The 17246-nt window shown below is 37.2% G+C and overlaps 1 protein-coding gene across 1 annotated transcript in view; it reads left to right on the top strand.

The window, feature by feature from the left end:
• fam20b (FAM20B glycosaminoglycan xylosylkinase) overlaps positions 1-15414 on the top strand; it is a 30847-nt gene extending 15433 nt beyond the window's left edge. Inside the window, exons 6-9 of the mRNA XM_084433240.1 lie at positions 6591-6762; positions 9831-10022; positions 11016-11075; positions 13712-15414. Coding sequence (XP_084289366.1) covers positions 6591-6762; positions 9831-10022; positions 11016-11075; positions 13712-13943 — 656 coding nt within the window. The 3' untranslated portion in view covers positions 13944-15414. The remainder of the gene's footprint in view (positions 1-6590; positions 6763-9830; positions 10023-11015; positions 11076-13711) is intronic.
• Positions 15415-17246: the final 1832 nt, after the last annotated feature.

Raw genomic sequence — 17246 nt, forward strand, 5'->3', positions numbered from 1 at the left:
ATCCACCCAATACTTGTTTTATAATCCCCATAAATAATTAACAATCTCTCCAAACGTGTGGTTTCTGATTTCCCCCTACTCTTACATAATAGTAGGCAAGCCGCGCCCATGACTGGTGACAATCTGCCCTATTAGCATAGATCCCAGTCGCCATTGTTTAGCAGTTCGCCATTTCTGTTTATTCGCTGTGGCAGCTGGGGGTATACAATGTCTGCGCCAAAAAACATAACGTTCTGTTGTTGGATGTACCAATGAACATAAGAGTCTCCATAGACTCCCGGCATCTGAGTCACTGATGACACCATGGTTGAAGTTGTTAGATCAGTACCAACAGTTCGTGATCCAGTTTATAGTCTCTGGAGCGATACTGATCATGGCAGTAATGAAATGGAGAGCCTGCACTTTATCACAGTTCATAGGAGTTGTTTTACGAATATAAAGTTTACCGGTTTATTAAGCACCCCCCGAAAAGGCATAATGTCTGTGAATATTTGTTTGCTGTTAGTTGTAAGTGTTTTTGTGTAATATGTTGATGATAATGCAAGGGAGAGAGAGAGTTTATGGATAAGACTTTAATGCGTTCTTCTTGTACTGTTTATTCAGCTCTTACAGTGATTTTCTGGAGTGACAACAGACACAACATAAGTTAATTAAATTTAAATGAAATATAACCGTAATTAAATTAAACTAAACTATACTTGTTCTATCTCCATGCAGCATATATTCTCTGGCTCTGTCTGTAGGCATTATTGTCTGACTCCGATTCAAACTGACCGCCACTACTGAGAGTTTCAGGTATTTTCAGTGCGTCCTGACAGCGGAGCACAAGCTCTTGAAGCCCTGCCCTCTTCTTGAAAGGGGGCAGGAGGCACCAGCTCATTTGCATTTAAAGGGATACGCAGAAACGCCGTGTTTTTGCTCACCCCCAAAAAGTGGCAATTTTAACATGCAATAAAAACTTATCTTGGGGTATTTTGAGCTAAAACTTCACATGTACACTCAGGGGACATCAGAGACTTGTCAAGGCTATTATTTTTATGTTTATCATAATGATCCCACCTAGTTGTCTATTTAAATTTAGACCCTCATTTGAATTTAGACAAGAGTTTTTACCCCATAATGGACGGCAATCTTCACTTCACAACTCCAATTTACATAAATACTAATCCAGAGAGTAATTCAGATCAACATCATAAATGACAAAAGTAGTCATAATTACCAATAGCAGACAGAGCTGGAAAACCAATCCAATAAAAGCTTGTCCCATGTTCTGTATCATCTTTTCATCAAATTGACTCAGAATTATCAGCTTCTTTAAAGTTTTGTCGTTTCACTTAACCCATCTGTAATGATAAAACACTCATTCCAGAGGTTAATGACACAATCTCCACAAAATCAGGAAATAAGAGTACCCCAAACTAACACATACAAGACATAAAGTGCTGTCACCATCACACACACTCATACTAGAAACACATATGTTAACTGCTCATTTTCAATGTTCGCTTTTTGATATTAACTCTAAAAATATTTACATCACATTTTTCTTTCTGTTTTACCTAATTTTACATAGTTTCAAAGCATGTCTGTTCGCGGTTGTTTTGGTTCATTATCATTATTTTGTTTAAGCTTGCTTTAGCAGGCCGATAACAGAAATACAGACAGAGTACCATCCCTTCCTCCACTCAAGCAGTCACTATAAACAAATAATCTTTTCAACAGCCTCCTAAGACCGTAACTTAGACAGAATGTAATATTAAATTCATTACAATAACCTTTGACCATTCACCTTTGTTATCCAGACTTTTTCTTGAATCTACAAAAGCGGTCTTCATTTTTAGCCACCACCATGTCTAACGACCTTCAGGAGTTAAAACTATGTTATAGACATATTAGTTCACAATCAACACTTCTATTAATTTTTTTCTTGCCCATAATCAAAAAGTTTTGTTACTGTCTCCACAACAAATTGACAATCACCTCATGGTCTCAGCTGGCTTTTGAAAGCCCATAACACACCTCCCATCAGGAGATGCCCAGTGGTGGCGGTGACCCCCAGCCTTAGGTTGCCCTCTGTCAGGCCAAAGAGGATCTTACCCGTCATTGAAAAATCACCTCGTGCACACTGGTAACCGCTCTTTCCCATAACAGAATCTTTGCCAGTTTTCTTCAACATAATCAGTTGTTTTCTGGAGCTTAGGGAAGGCGCAAGAGTCACCAGAGCCATCAGGTTGCCTAATAGTGTTAACATATGGAGACAGGTTAATAACAGCTGTATTTAATCACTAAAATCCATTAAACATCTCCAAATCAGCAAAATCACAGTGCTGAGATTATACTCAGTGAATTAAGTTATCACAGCGTCCATTCAGTGTACTGTTAAATCGGCCCTGTATGGTGGAGACTAAAATGAGACAAAGAAGTTACTGATCCTAAAATAAACTAGTAAAAAAAAACATCACTTCTATCATTTAAGGACTGCATTATTATTTTAAAAACTTCTTTAAAGTCATTCAGTTTTACTTTTAAAACATTTACAAATTGCCCTCTAAATGTATAAAATCTGAACTGCCTGTAGCATGATTTCTTTTAACATCTCCATGTCTATGGTTTTCAACTGAAACAATGTGCCTTACTATAAAAAGCTTATCACTGACACAGGCTCAGATAACAGCTTTTAGCTGACATTGAATGAGAGAGACTCTGAGGCAGTCAGGACTGGTACACTGCACTCTCATAGACTTCTGACATAAGACTTTATCTACCGTCTTTTAACTCTAGCCCAGCTTAAGGCATCTTTGCCAGAAATGACATGCGTTTTCAAATAAACATTATTTTTATATATTTTTGCATTAATTTTACATCAACCTGTATTCATCAATTTACTTACAAAAAATATTATTATAGATCTTTCCTTCAAAAGGATTCCCTTAAGACTTCAATTTTTTGACCTGGTTTTTATCTCTTGTTCTTTTTCAGACGAAAACTTTAATATTGTCATTAGGGCTGGGTATCGTTCCAAAAATGTCGATACCAATACCGATACCGATACCTTGATTTCGATACCGGTTCCTGAACGATACTTTTTTCGATACCCATTTTATGAAATCCATTTTACACAAGATTACATAATACATTACCTCAGAAAAACTTTGGCTTTATTCATGCTCCTTAGCCAGTGCACAAAGGATTTTTTAAAAAAAATTTTATAAAGAGCTCATCCTCACCAAAGCTGAATTTGTTTGATCAAAAATACAGTAAAACTTGTAACATTGTGAAATAGTATTACAATTTAAAATCTTATTTGAATATATTTCAAAATGTAATTTATTCATGTGATGTCAAAGCTAAATTTTCAAAACCATTACTTCAGTGTCACATGATCCTTCAGAAATATGAAAACAGTTTGCTGCTTAATATTTTGGAAACTATGATACATTTTTTCATGATTCTTTGATGAATAAAAAATTCAAAAGAACAGCATTTATTTGAAACAGAAATCCTTTGTAACATTACACGTTTTAGGGTCATTTTTGATCACTTAAATGCATCCTTACTGAAAAACAATTCTGACTAACCAACAATTTTTTGAACGGCAGTGTACATTCAGTAGGTCATTATTGTAATATAAACACTGTCAGACTGATCGACAAGGTATCTCTTCATTTACCAGTCGAAGACGGAACAACTTTCTGCTCTTATGTTTACTCCGTGCACTGTCAAGGTCTTCATCATATCTGTCGTGTACCGGTCTTTGCAGCAAATTTTTTTACCGCAAATTTACTGCATCGCGCGCTGTTGGCATCGAGCCTGGAGAAATGTAGCCACACTTTTGATCGACTTATCCACATCTTTAGGGTATTGTGTGTGTGCGAGCGCGCTCGCGTCTCATAGGAGTATGGGCGTGGAGAGTTTGTGTGTGCTCGCGTCTCATTGAGTATGTGCGCGAGTTTGTGTGAGCGCGCGCCTCTCATATGAGTATGTGCGCGGAGATTTCCGCAGCGTCTCGTGTGTGTAGAGTTTGCGTGTATGTGCATGAGCGACTTTAGGTGTGTCGTTGTGCATTTCATGTATTTGTTTGAGCACTGACGTTGACGAGTTAACCCCTTAGGTATCGAAATCTGGTACCGAACAAGTCATTTTTCGATACTCGATAGTATCGAGGCAATTCGGTCGGTACCTAAAAAGTATCGAACTCGGTACCCAGCCCTAATTGTCATATTAAACACTGATCTACTTTCAAACCCACATTAACAACAGAAATTTCTGTCACTTTATTTAAAAAAAAAAAGTTTTACACCTTCTGAGTGGGCATTTACAATTACGTGCTAAATGGCCCTGCTGACCACATTTAAAACACTCTGTCATCGGGTGAATTCATGTATCAGCCTCAACTACAGCAGCAGACACCTTGCCTACAGTTTGATCACTGTGAGCTTGCAAACGGCTTCAACTTACTGCTAACCCTTGAAGCAGTGTGTCCCAATCAGGAATGTAAACAGAGCCACTGATAAGGAGTTCCTGTATTATTTTGACAGTCCACCAGTGGCGGATTCAATTACACTAGCTGATTCATAGTCATTGGCAGCACATTAATTTTCATAAGCTGCACGGAAATGCTCAAAATATTCTAAGGGGTTTTCACAGAGTTTATCTTTAGTCACACTTGTCCAAGGAAATGATCAACAACCCAACATTTCCTTTACTTGCTTTTTGTAATCATCATAAGCAATACGAGGCTAAAACTTTGATTTTTTTTTTTTTCAGTTTCTTTGTTTGTAGCCAGTCAAGTTGTTGTTTAAATTTCCAAACAGAATCAAAACCCTGACTACCTTTTACTTAATTTCTGTGAGGGCTTCAGAGCACAGCTGCTTACAGCGTTTGCTCTCTTCTGTCTCACTATTTGTTTCAGGACTGTTCAGGTTACTGAATGAGTAACTCAATTTCTCAGCCATATCTTAATCACGGTTCAAACTCACCTAAAGTTATTGCAGAAATGGAGGCGGCAATCTTTGAACAACACCGCTGTCGGGATCGTTCCTGATGCATCCCTGGCAAACAACCCTATTTTTGTTAGTATCCCTAACTGCCTGATTCACTAAATTCGGGGATCCCCTATCTGAGATGGAAAAGATGGAGCAGGTTTGCGCCGCACTGGACCTACAATCCAGGGACGTACTCTGCTGGGGTGGTGCTACACCAACAGTGCCCAGCGGGGCCCCCACAGAGCACATTGGTTGCGCTGTCTGCTGCCGTTAACCGTAACGAGGCTATCAGCGACGACTACCCAATGACCAGATGTTTGAAAGGAGGAGTCAGAATTATAATAAATTGAAGATAAGTTTTACTGAAGATAGTTTGCAGTTTCATCAGCAGAAATCGACTTCAAGACTCGCACAGGAGTTCGTAGGCCGCCCCTCTCACAGTTACAAAGATCACAGCAGTTAAACCCTACCGTCTAAGCTACGACCTTGCTTCAGGTTGCAGTTTCTGATTAGCTAAGAAATAGATAAACATAGTAATTTTCCACACATATACAGATAGACGGAAGCATATCTCCATCGATTATGCAGCTGACACTCAGACCCTGAAGTTAGGCACGTCGTGACCTTCCAGGTCTCAGATTTGGGTTGCTGGGCGCCAGCATGTCCAGAACAACAACTCAGTCAATCTCAAATAATGCCAGTTGTTCCTTAACCTGTAACCAAGAAGACTAACACACACACCGACACACAGCTTTTCCAAGGTTGGATTTGGCCAGGCTCTAACTATAAACAGGAGAGTTTTCTCAAGACATCAAGATGATACATTCTTTCTCTGAAGGAGAACTACACTTTAGTCTAACTGGAAAGTAAGAAATGGTCCCTTAAAGTATTGGCTTCAATGACCCCTATATGTTTTAACGCGTTGAAGACAATGTCTCAAACACAAAACAAGTCCCTATTTTATTTCTGGAAACTGGGGTAAATAAGCAAGCACTGTTACTGCATTCAGATATCAAATACAGACATTAAAGAATACATGAAAAGAACATTTCAGTGATCGCACTGGTAACTTCTATAACCAAGTAAAATTTCCAGAGAGCTCATTCACTCATTTGATATTTAGAAGGAAGAATACTGATTAATACCTTGATTATAATCACTCATTACATATACATTGAAGCAGCAGTGGATTCTAATCCACCCCCTTCAGACTTATTTTACATATCTTAAAAGGGGGCATTTATATGGCCCACATTTCTCCACTTTGTCGCGTCTCTTATATCCTGCCACCAACTGTCTCTCACGTCGACGGAAATCACCAGCTCCACTGAAATGTATGCTGGTGGTGTGAACGGCCTTAAGTACAAGTTTCCATTCCATGGGTTCCATCCTTCTATTTCCATAAAAAAATGACACGTATTAGAAGGTATATTGTTGAACAGAATTGCATCAGTCGAGCAGTATTTTTGAGTTCACTGCAAAAAAAGATTCATAACCAACTGCTCTCCCCTTCAAAACAATCCTCTCATGAACAGCACAGTTCCTTCCAGACATCTTTTTAAGCAACATTATCAATGGTAATTGATAATATTGTCTCTCTTGTAGGAAATAATACATGTTTCTATGGGAAGTGTTATTACTGTCGTGAGACTGAGCCTGCGTGTGCAGAAGGGGATGTGATGGAGGGATCGGTTACCCTGTGGCTTCCTGACGTTTGGCCGTTACAGAAACACAGACACCCGTGGGGACGCACATATCGAGAGGGAAAACTCGCCAGGTATAGTAATTATCTGTCTTTCACTGGTTCTCTCCCTTCACTTTTTTTTCACATTTGACTCAAATGAGTGTACAGGTACACACCGCTATCTTTATCAGCGGTTCAGCGCAGTTTCAGCCTGATGGTCTGTGGTTGGGCTGTTTATGAGTGTCTAATGGTCAATGGGGACTTTCACTGAGCATTACTAAACTCTTGGCCTTTGAGTTAGCCAAGGATGGAATGGTCCAGCATTTAGAGTATAGTCACTGCCATTTTCACACATGTGGTGCAGGAACTTCTGATTTAAGTGAAAGCACAGCACATAGCATTGAACTTTTGACTGTAGGGTTTTTGGTTTCAGCAGGTTTCATTTTCTGAAATGAGGCTTAATTTATTTCAAAACCTACAAACGCAAAACCAAACACTGCTTTTAGTTTTGTGTTTCTAGTTTAGAGGAGGAGATTTTTGTATGTAAATGTAATGCACAATACATTTTTCTTTTAGCCATGTAAAATGTGAAAAAAGCAGCCAAAAGAAAAGCAAGTCTGTTTGGCTTGTGCTTCATAGTAATTGATGAAAGTTTAACCTGTTAATAAGAGGGTAGTGTCCATAACATTGTGAACCTGAATATCATGCTTACCTTTCAGGATCTATTTTTATTACTATTATTATTTTTGGAAAAACGTACCGCAGGTTACCGCGTTGTCTAGGTCTCCAGAATTGTTTCCAGTCTCATTTCTATGGCAGATGTAAATTTTAAGCAGAGATGCAGCAGTCCACCGGCCCCGTGAAATAAAATCATAATCAAATTACTAAGCAACCACTGAATGGAGCAACACAAAATAGGTATCATTGTAAAGCTTAGAATCTCAGCTTTTTTAATGCGTCTAACCACTTTGGTTAATTCTTAACGAGTGAATTAATGATCATTAAAAAATTAATGATCATATTTTTCAAAACTACTGCCTTGATCAACACAAAATGGGTGTCATTTGAAAGCTTTACAATGAATGTAGCCAATTTGATTAGTGCTGAGTTATTTGCTGATAAATAGTACAAAGAAGTATTTCATAAATTATGAAAACATTTTTTTTTCTATGTACTGCAATGTCAAATACATCATACAGCTCAGTGTATAGTCGTGTGTCACATGTCATTTGAAAGGTCTCACGGAGTAGAATACAACAAGCATAATTGTTTTGGGCTTTTTACTAAACTTGAGTGAGTTTTTGTACATGAAGCCCCTCAAGACCCATATGTAAATAATTTAAGGATGCGAAATTGTCACATTTTCGCTCATAACTCCATGAAACATGCATGAATTTTGGAAAATCGAACATCTTTATTGACCGCAGATACTCACGATTACAAACACAACATGTCTATAATCAATTGCGTTGATCACAAGATATTCCTCAAGGAGGAACAATTTGTGTGTGTGTGTATATATATATATATATATATGATACCTATTTGTATATAACGATAACTACCTTTTGACTCTCCTTGCTATAGTTTTGGAGTTATGAGTCTTTAGTTTTGTGTATGTCACTCAGAAAACAACAATTTTATAAATGCCTTCCAAATGTGTGAGGACTAAACAAAAAGGCTACTTTTGTTCCAAATGCTGTAACTTTTGATTACTTTATGCTATCACCATAAGAATTTTCTGAATTTTCTTCCTACCTTCTTGAGTTATTCCATGTCAAATAAGAAAGATATGCAAAATCCAAAATATTAATTTATATATATTTTGTTTTTTCTCAGCAGTTTCTCTGCATGAGAATGTCCTAATGTAATGTATATTTTCAAAAAAAATTAAACTGACCAATCAGAAGTTTACAACTTCACCCACAAAAGGGTATAACATTAGCAGATTATCAAATTATCTTTGAGTATTTTAAAATCTACACTCTGTTTGCTGCTACTAGATGCTGCAGATCAGTACAAAATGCATGGAACCCTTTTACATATTAACCTTATCTCTATCTTTGACACTTTACTGGAAACTTTTGGTTTTAGCAGCCATTTAATGAAACACGAGTCTAGTTTGGCTATTACTAATCAGTTCATATTGTGACTACTAAACAGCAAAACAGATATTTTGGTCTGAAGTTCTCTGAAACTGAATGTATTAAAGTTATCCGTTTGCACAAAATGTCTTGATCAGTTGTTCAGGTTCAGTTTTGCCTGTTATATGCTCTTAATGTCCTTGGAGTACTACAGGAGTCCTAAAACTTGGAAATTTAAGTTAGCATTTTTGCACTTCTGGTCGCATCGTCTCTAACTCGTTGAGTCTTTCAAATGTGTTTTTGGTGATGATGTTAAAGTCATACGACCCATGTTTATTTCTGAAGAATATCATAATGAAAAAAATGTGTAAGAATCAAAACTTTTGTTGGTCACAGAGCTTATTTTTTACAGTGATACAAGAAATCCTATTGGCTTTTTTGTTGCGCGAACCAGGACAATGCTACTTTTGTTTGGCCTAAAAAATGTCATCCCTGCAGCACTCTACGGAAGTGTCTTTCTGCAGATTTTCTGCATTGTCCTTCTTTTTTCCTCTTCTGTTTACTCTAAGTTGCTTTAACTTGTTTTTATGACTTATTGCATTTCACTTGGGTGGCCCCCTAAAATTCTTCAAAGACTCAGTCTTACTGTGTAAATGGTAAGAAAATAAGTTTTTCAAAAAGGGAAATCAGCCCTTTTTTCCAAAATGCAGTCTTTCCATTTCCTTTTCACATGAACCACATGGAACTATATATATATATATGATAAACTGATAAACTCTGTGTACACATTGACAGAACACTGATCTCTTGAACATCCCATCAGCCCCCTGTAAAGCACAGTGGTTATTACAGTGGTTTCTGAGCTGTTGCCAGGTGACCTGATGGGTTTTCAGAGCGCACAAACCTGCGCTGAGCATCTGACACCTGGAACACAGTGAGAATGAGATTTCTCTTTAGAGAAATTCACATTTATCCAGAGCCGATGGAGTCAATGGATGAACACTGTTCAAGAGGATGTGTCTGTTTTTATTGATTGTGTTGATCAATGGCTGTGTTGTGTGTGTGTGTGTGTGTTAGGTGGGAGTATGATGAGAGCTACTGTGAGGCAGTGAAGAAAATGCCCCCTTATGATGCCGGTCCACGGCTCCTGGATGTTATCGACACAGCCATCTTTGATTACCTTATTGGTAATGCTGACCGCCATCACTATGAGAGTTTCCAAGATGATGGAGGAGCCAGTATGCTCATACTTCTGGACAACGCCAAAAGGTAGAAAGAAAAGAAACAGATGAAAAATATAGAGATCCATTCACCTACAAGTTGATAGAAAAGTAATTAGACCTGTAGAAACAAATCTCTCTCTCTCTCTCTCTCTCTCTCTCTCTCTCTCTCTCTCTCTCTCTCTCTCTCTCTCTCTCTCTCTCTCTCTCTCTCTCTCTCTCTCTCTCTCTCTCTCTCTCTCTCTCTCTCTCTCTATATATATATAATATTGATCTGCCTGCATTGACACCATTATATGAGAACTGAACTGAGCTGGACGATGACATTACACTTTTCTCCAGAGCGGCTATATATAAATGACCTAAATTAATAACTTTTTTACAACAAAAATGAAACGTCACTGAACTTAATTAAGCTGGAATGTGATGCTATTTTCTTCTGGAAACAAACGTTGCATTATTTTCCTGTTATCTCTGTAAACCTGCTTTGAAACAATCTGTATTGTAAAAAGCGCTATATAAATAAATGTGACTTGACAGTTGTAATCAAAATTATTCAACCCCCATTGCAAATCATCTTTATTGGCAAAATTTACAGACTTTCAGCTGTTTGCAATGAACAAATCAAACAAAAGTAATTGAAATAGCTCAACACAACAAATGTACCAAGTGTTTCCCCAAATTCAACTGAAAATTTAACTTTGAATGACTTCTGTAGTGTCAAAATTATTCAACCCCCTAAACAGAATCCATCACAACAGCACAAATCTGCAAAACAGGTGTAATCAAGGGCTTCATTAGTTGCACCAGGTGTGCTTGAGCTAGAACACATGAAATATCTATTTGACAGCATGTTAGAAACATGGCAAAGAATATAAGTCAAAAGAATGGGGGTTGAATTATATAAATGTAAAGCACAAATCAGTCTGTTGAACTGGTATTCCACCTGAAAACATTTGAGAAGCAGTGATCTAGAGAAAGGTTTTTGTTTTTTGTGGACAAGATGCAAGATTTAAGTTTAAAATTGTGTTTTCTCCTGCAGTTTTGGGAACCCCGCTCTGGATGAGAGGAGTATTCTCGCCCCTCTTTATCAGTGCTGCATGTGAGTACTCACACAAACACAGTGATCCTTAAAGTCAGCATGAAACGGAAGTTGCGATTCGTTTTTTTTGTCCCCTGTTGTGACATATGTGTGAAATGGCTTCTCGAACGAGATATGTAGGGCTGGGCAATTCTTCAGATTTTTTTTTTATTATTTATAAATCGAGAAATCACAGTTTTGAATAAAAATGTTAGCAAACGTTACATTTAGACTGTGACAATCCAGCAATGATAAAAATGATTCGACCACATTATGGCGCGCCTGATTAACAGCTCTCGTGTGACACGCTCTATGAGCGTAGAACACATCACGTCTTCAAGCAGCTGTTCACATAGAAATGCGTTATTGCGTTGAAAAAAACGAGACGCGGGCAGTGGAATGGTAAAAGAAGCAGTTAAAAAAAGTTATTAGACGCGAGTTAAACTTTCTTCTAACTTGAGTGCCACGTTTTTAGAATGCCATTTCAAGGGTGAGAGACGCTGCAAAAGACATGAGTGCAACAGTCAAACATGTCGGCCAAACATAAAACCAATAGAAAAATAGCTCAATTGAATGCAAAAACTTTTAAACTACTACTGTATATTTGATATTTCATGTTTGCATGATGGTGACAGGCTGAAAGGTGCTGTTATTTTCTGTTTTTACAAATCATTTGCTGTTAATAATAGCCTATTACTGGCGTTATTCATTGCTTTTACTATATAGGAAATGTTTAAGATAAGTTTTGTACAATATTTGCTTTCATATTTCATGCATATTTTCTGCAAAGATATTTATCAAAAAAGTCATTTGTTTTACATTTACACCATGTTGATCACTTTAGATGTAGTGCACTTGGAATATAACTTTTGTAACCAGATGATTAATAAAGAGATTCACTTGAATCATATTGTAGTTACGCTTGTAAGTTGACCACTTAAACATTAAAAAGAAATCGAAATCGTTAACACAGTTAACACGTCAAGTGGGAGGGGAAGTTATTTAGATTAAATATTACAAAGACACATGAATTCAATCAAATGATAACGATGATGTACACGGATAAATCATTTATAATAAATACTGCAATAATCCATAAAAGAATAAGAAAAATTAGTCCGTATTGATTTTTCTTGGTGACTTTAAAGGGGTCATGAACTGGATTATTTTATAATGTTTCCTGGGGTGCCCTTATAATGTTAATATGATTTTTACATCAAAAATGGTCATAATTTAGTAATAAAAGGCAGTTTTCCTGTAGGTTTCAATAAAAGCTGTTTTTGGAATAACAAGGAAGTTTTTAGTTTTGAAACTTACAGGATATTTTTTATAGTATAACGACCTATTAACTGTCAAAAGATCAAGGAAAATGTGAATTCTCAGTTCATGACCCCTTTAACTTCCTCTTTCGAACCACTTTAGGTTTCTAAAAATGACAGGCCTCAGGCAGTCCCTAACCTCTGTCTTAATTTGTTTACTGTGGTGATGAATGCTTCCCGGTCTGTTTTTCTTAAATGAACAGAGCATGTTGACCTTCAATTACTCAAAACATGAGTAATTGATTCTTTGAGTCAAGTTTTCTTCTGGAAAGTGTACATGTTGGTAGTTCACACATTCGTCAGCTTTATTTTGTAGATTAATTTATATGAATGACACCATCGGTTGCGTGTGCTGGACTTTTGGAATTTTTGGAATTTTTTTTTTTTTAGTTCAATAAAAAAAATTGTTTCCATTTGGTATTTACACGATTTGTTGATTTCTGAATTCAACGCATTTGGAAACAGAATTTACCTTGGAAAAATCAACTACTAACAACCTGTACCTAGTTAACATTCATATTGTAATTAATATCAATAATAACATTTTAACTAATAAAACCAATGATTATAAGCATTTTTACATTGCTTCAAAATATATACACTGCCGTTCAAAAGTTTGGCCTCAGAACAATAGTGACTTTTAGAATGTCACAAAGAAAATCTATTTTAAATCATTTCTGTTATTTTAAACGTTCTCAAAAGAATCCTGAAAAATGTGTATTAAGCACAACTGTTTTCAACATTTCATACATTTTCAAATATATTAAAATAGAAAAGTTTTGTTAAATTGTAATATTTCACACTGTTGTGCTGTAGCCTTCGTGAGCACAAGAGACTTCTTTCAAAAACATTTAAAAAAATCTTAATGTCTTTAAAACCCCAAACTTTTCATCTTAAAAAAGTGCCATTTAGCATTGTGGTGAATAAAGCTATCTAGGAGATATTCAATACTTTGATTAGCCTTCAGAATGCTTTAGTGCTCCACATACTCATTATCTCCTTAATGAGATATTGATTGACTAACAGAAGAAAAGCCTTATGCTGCTTTAATTGTACATATGTGCATTAAAGACTTTCTGCCTGATTACATCCGAATTAAAGGTCGCTCGAACTGACACAGATTTTAAAGCAACAAATCAATCGGAAATCATTCATTTTCCGTTAGTGATGCGACAGTATTCAGCGTTATGCAAATGTGCTGCGAACGTGCCAGTGACACTAAAATAAGACATTGTCGTCTGTTTAGTTGCATCTTGTCATTTCCTTTTTGTTCTTAGAAGAGCCAGACACAAAGGATTTGATAGGTTATTTCTGTCTCTTTTTGATTGTATCCAAAAGGGTCCGCGTCTCCACCTGGAATAGGCTAAACCTGCTGAAAGGTGGAGTGCTGAGTTCAGCAATGACACAGGCTACGGCCCACGATCCCGCCTTTCCGGTGCTGACGGGGCCGCATCTCAGCGCGCTCGACCGCCGTCTCAACGGAGTGCTGGCCACCGTGCGGCAGTGCATGGAGACGCAGGGTGCGGACAACACCCTGATCGAGGACCGCATGAACCTGCCTCATCCTTAAACACACTGGAGAAACAAGGGAAGTGAAAATGTGTTTGACTCTTGATGCACAGGCTCCTTTCGCCTCCCTGCTACGAAGCTGGAGACCCGAAGGCCACAAGAAACCTTAGGAGCCGACCTGGGGAGTTTGTTTCACTGGATTCATTCAAGACAGACCACGGAGGCCAAGACGACTCTGTGAAGAGCCACTCTTAAGTGAAGAAGCCTTGACAACATGTAGGTGGAATATACTACACCTGTTTTCTGTAACTGCTTTTCTTTACCATTCACCCTGTCATCCAAGTCCATTTGCAGGAAGATGGACTAATGCTTTTACAAATATGGAACTTGGAATGAGATATTTGGCCTAATTAGACTCCAGAAGCTGGAATGTGACCATGACAGACCCAGAACACTATTGACAGACTTTTTACATGATCTCTTCACCCAGATTGTAAACGCAGAACAAGCTTATGAATAATACGGAGTAATAATATTATTGATCTAAATATAAAACAAGTTATGATAGATTGGCTGTGTTCTGTATGCAGTGTTGTACAGAGCTGGGCCACTGTTGCTACTGATGTTCAGTGAAGATGATGAAGACAACAGCATTGTGATACTGCTGTAAGACATTTTCACCATTAAAAATTATTTAAACTTACAAAAGTTTGTGTATGAACTCTTTGGTCACGAGATAAGCTGTTATGGCCTGAATAATTAGCAAACACTTATTTAAAGAAAACCGTAAACAAATGACAGGGACAGCAACCCGTTGCTGCAGCTTTTGTCTGCTGTGTACTGATGCTAATCTTCTGTTTGTTGCTGTATGAACAGCTAAAATGAATGAGTTTGAGTCCTGACAGAACCTGGAGGACTTTCTGAACAAGTGGCGCTCACTGCAGACTCAGAGCCAACTGACCAGCTCCCCCTCTTTGGACGTAATGGGTGGAGCTTAACCTAATTAGGTTTAGGAATAAGGATATAAGGATGTGGCTGGACCTTTTAAGCTCTACTAGTTATGTCCAGAGAGTGTGAGGGCTTTGTGTGCACATCTAAATGGTCAAATACACACAAAAATGTTGTGAGTATCCACAAACACAATTATGTCTTGAGTTAAAGGGATACTCCACTTTAAAATAAAAATTGTCATCATATACTCATGGTGTTTCAAACCTGTATGAATTTCTTTCTTCTGCTGAACAGAAAGGAAGATATTTAGAAGAATGTCAGTAACCAGACAGTTTCTGGTCTCATTGACTTCCATAGTAGGAAAGAAATATACTATGCAAGTCAGTTGGGAAAGAAATCGGATGCATGTCAGTATCCACCACTGGCGGAGCTAGGGGGTGGCCGTGGCCACCCTTGGTCTGAGCTTGGCCACCCCTCTCACAACTGCTGTTTCCGTCTCTTTTTTTATTGACAAAAATTGCGTTTTTTTAAAACGCTGAACCGTCTCTTTAAGACCACAAAAAACGTGAGACTTTTCAGACGCACACTCCAACTTCACCTCAGCGCCAGGCGCAAGTCAAACGAGTGCGGAAATGTGCAAGTGCCGAGTGAGCTTCAGCAGAACATCAGACAGTGATATGCACATAGTAAATATAGAGTCAATCTTTCTCAACTGGTGAGTTGCAAGACCGTTTTGAGGAAGTCGAATAGTGTGAAGGCAACAACAAACGTAATTCTCTTTTTTTTCTGATGCTATACTTTTATTTTAGAAGATGTGTGTGAAAGCTTGTGACACTTATGTCAGATGCTGAGGAAAGGGCGTTGTCCTTGTTCAGTTGGCTATCTTCGTTAAGATGAGATGTTGTCAGGAAAACGAACTAACTTTTCTGTCATACGGCTGACAGCCGTTGTACTGTCCTTGCGCACATCACGCGCAAATGCGGCGTGCTGTAGCCGTAGTAGTCGTCAATTAACTCATGTAAGAATCAAAAAGGCGATTAAAGCTGTCAAAACTGCATGCATGTATTTGTTATATATGCGTCACATGTCTCTGTATTAACCCTCATGTGGTGTTCAAAACCCTATAACACCTGTGGTGTTCCCGGTCAAAAATGACAGGCCCATAAAAAAAAGCTTATAAATCACTCATTATACCATATTTTCACCCAATCTTGGATTCAATATTTTTGTCAACTTGTTTTCTTTCAATTAGGACTGGTTTTATATTTCTGTTTGCATCTGATTAATCATGGGCCTCAGTTATCTGAGAGTAGGCATCTCATTTTTTGAGTAAAAAACAAATAATTTATGAGTAAATTTGGAAATATGAAAAAAAAAAAAAATGAAAAAAATGGCTACTGTTGATCACACTAGTCTACTCTAATATTTCACCAGGAATTTTGTTTTGAAACTTTTGTTTTGTAAAAAATATGGCACATAGTCACACTTGTGGTGTTCCCGGTCAAAAATGACCGGCCTATAAAAAATAGCTTATAAATCACGCATTATACCATATTTTCACCCAATCTTGGATTCAATCTTTTTGTCCACTTGTTCTCTTTCAATTAGGACTGGTTTTATATTTATATTTGCATCTGATTATTCATAGGCCTCATTTATTTGATAGTAGGCATTTTTCTCAATATTGCCAAAATTATTAACAAATAATGCTTTTTTCACTCAAAAACTGAGGTGCATAAGCTCGGATAAATGACTCCTACAATTAAACTGTTTGAAAATTGAATACAAAACCAGTCCTAATTGAAAGGAAACAAGTTGATAAAAAGATTGAATCCAATTTTTGGGGATAATATAGCATAACGAGGGATTTATAAGCTATTTTGTGTAGGCCTGTCATTTTTGACCGGGAACACCATAAGTGTAACAAGGTGAAAAAAACAACACAAAAAAAGTTAAAAAATTTGGACAAGTTGTTATAGTCTCTGTGAACAAAGTCACTAAGTTTCAGTTCAATGCGATAACATTAACTAGTATTTTCAGGAAAAAGAAAATCTTCTCCAGTCAAAAATGACATAAACACCACATGAGGGTTAAAATATTAAGCTATGTGAGATCACAATATAAGGTACAAACTGATATGTAATGTTTTAATGTCCAAATAAATGTGAGCACTGTGCATTTGTAGGCCTACTAGACGATAGACATTCATTTTGCGTTCATTTGTAAAGGACAAACAAAAATGGATAATTTTTAAATCCATAAAATAACTAATTTTACATTCTGCCTACATTACATTATGAAAAACATAACATTTTACATTATGTGCTGTTGACTTCCGCCTTGTTCACATCCTTGCACTTGGGGATTCAAAAGAGAACTTGTGCAATTGTTTATTTTGACAAGTAAAATAGAA

This window comes from Rutilus rutilus (assembly GCF_951802725.1).
Source record: "Rutilus rutilus genome assembly, chromosome: 15".
Taxonomy (NCBI): domain Eukaryota; kingdom Metazoa; phylum Chordata; class Actinopteri; order Cypriniformes; family Leuciscidae; genus Rutilus; species Rutilus rutilus.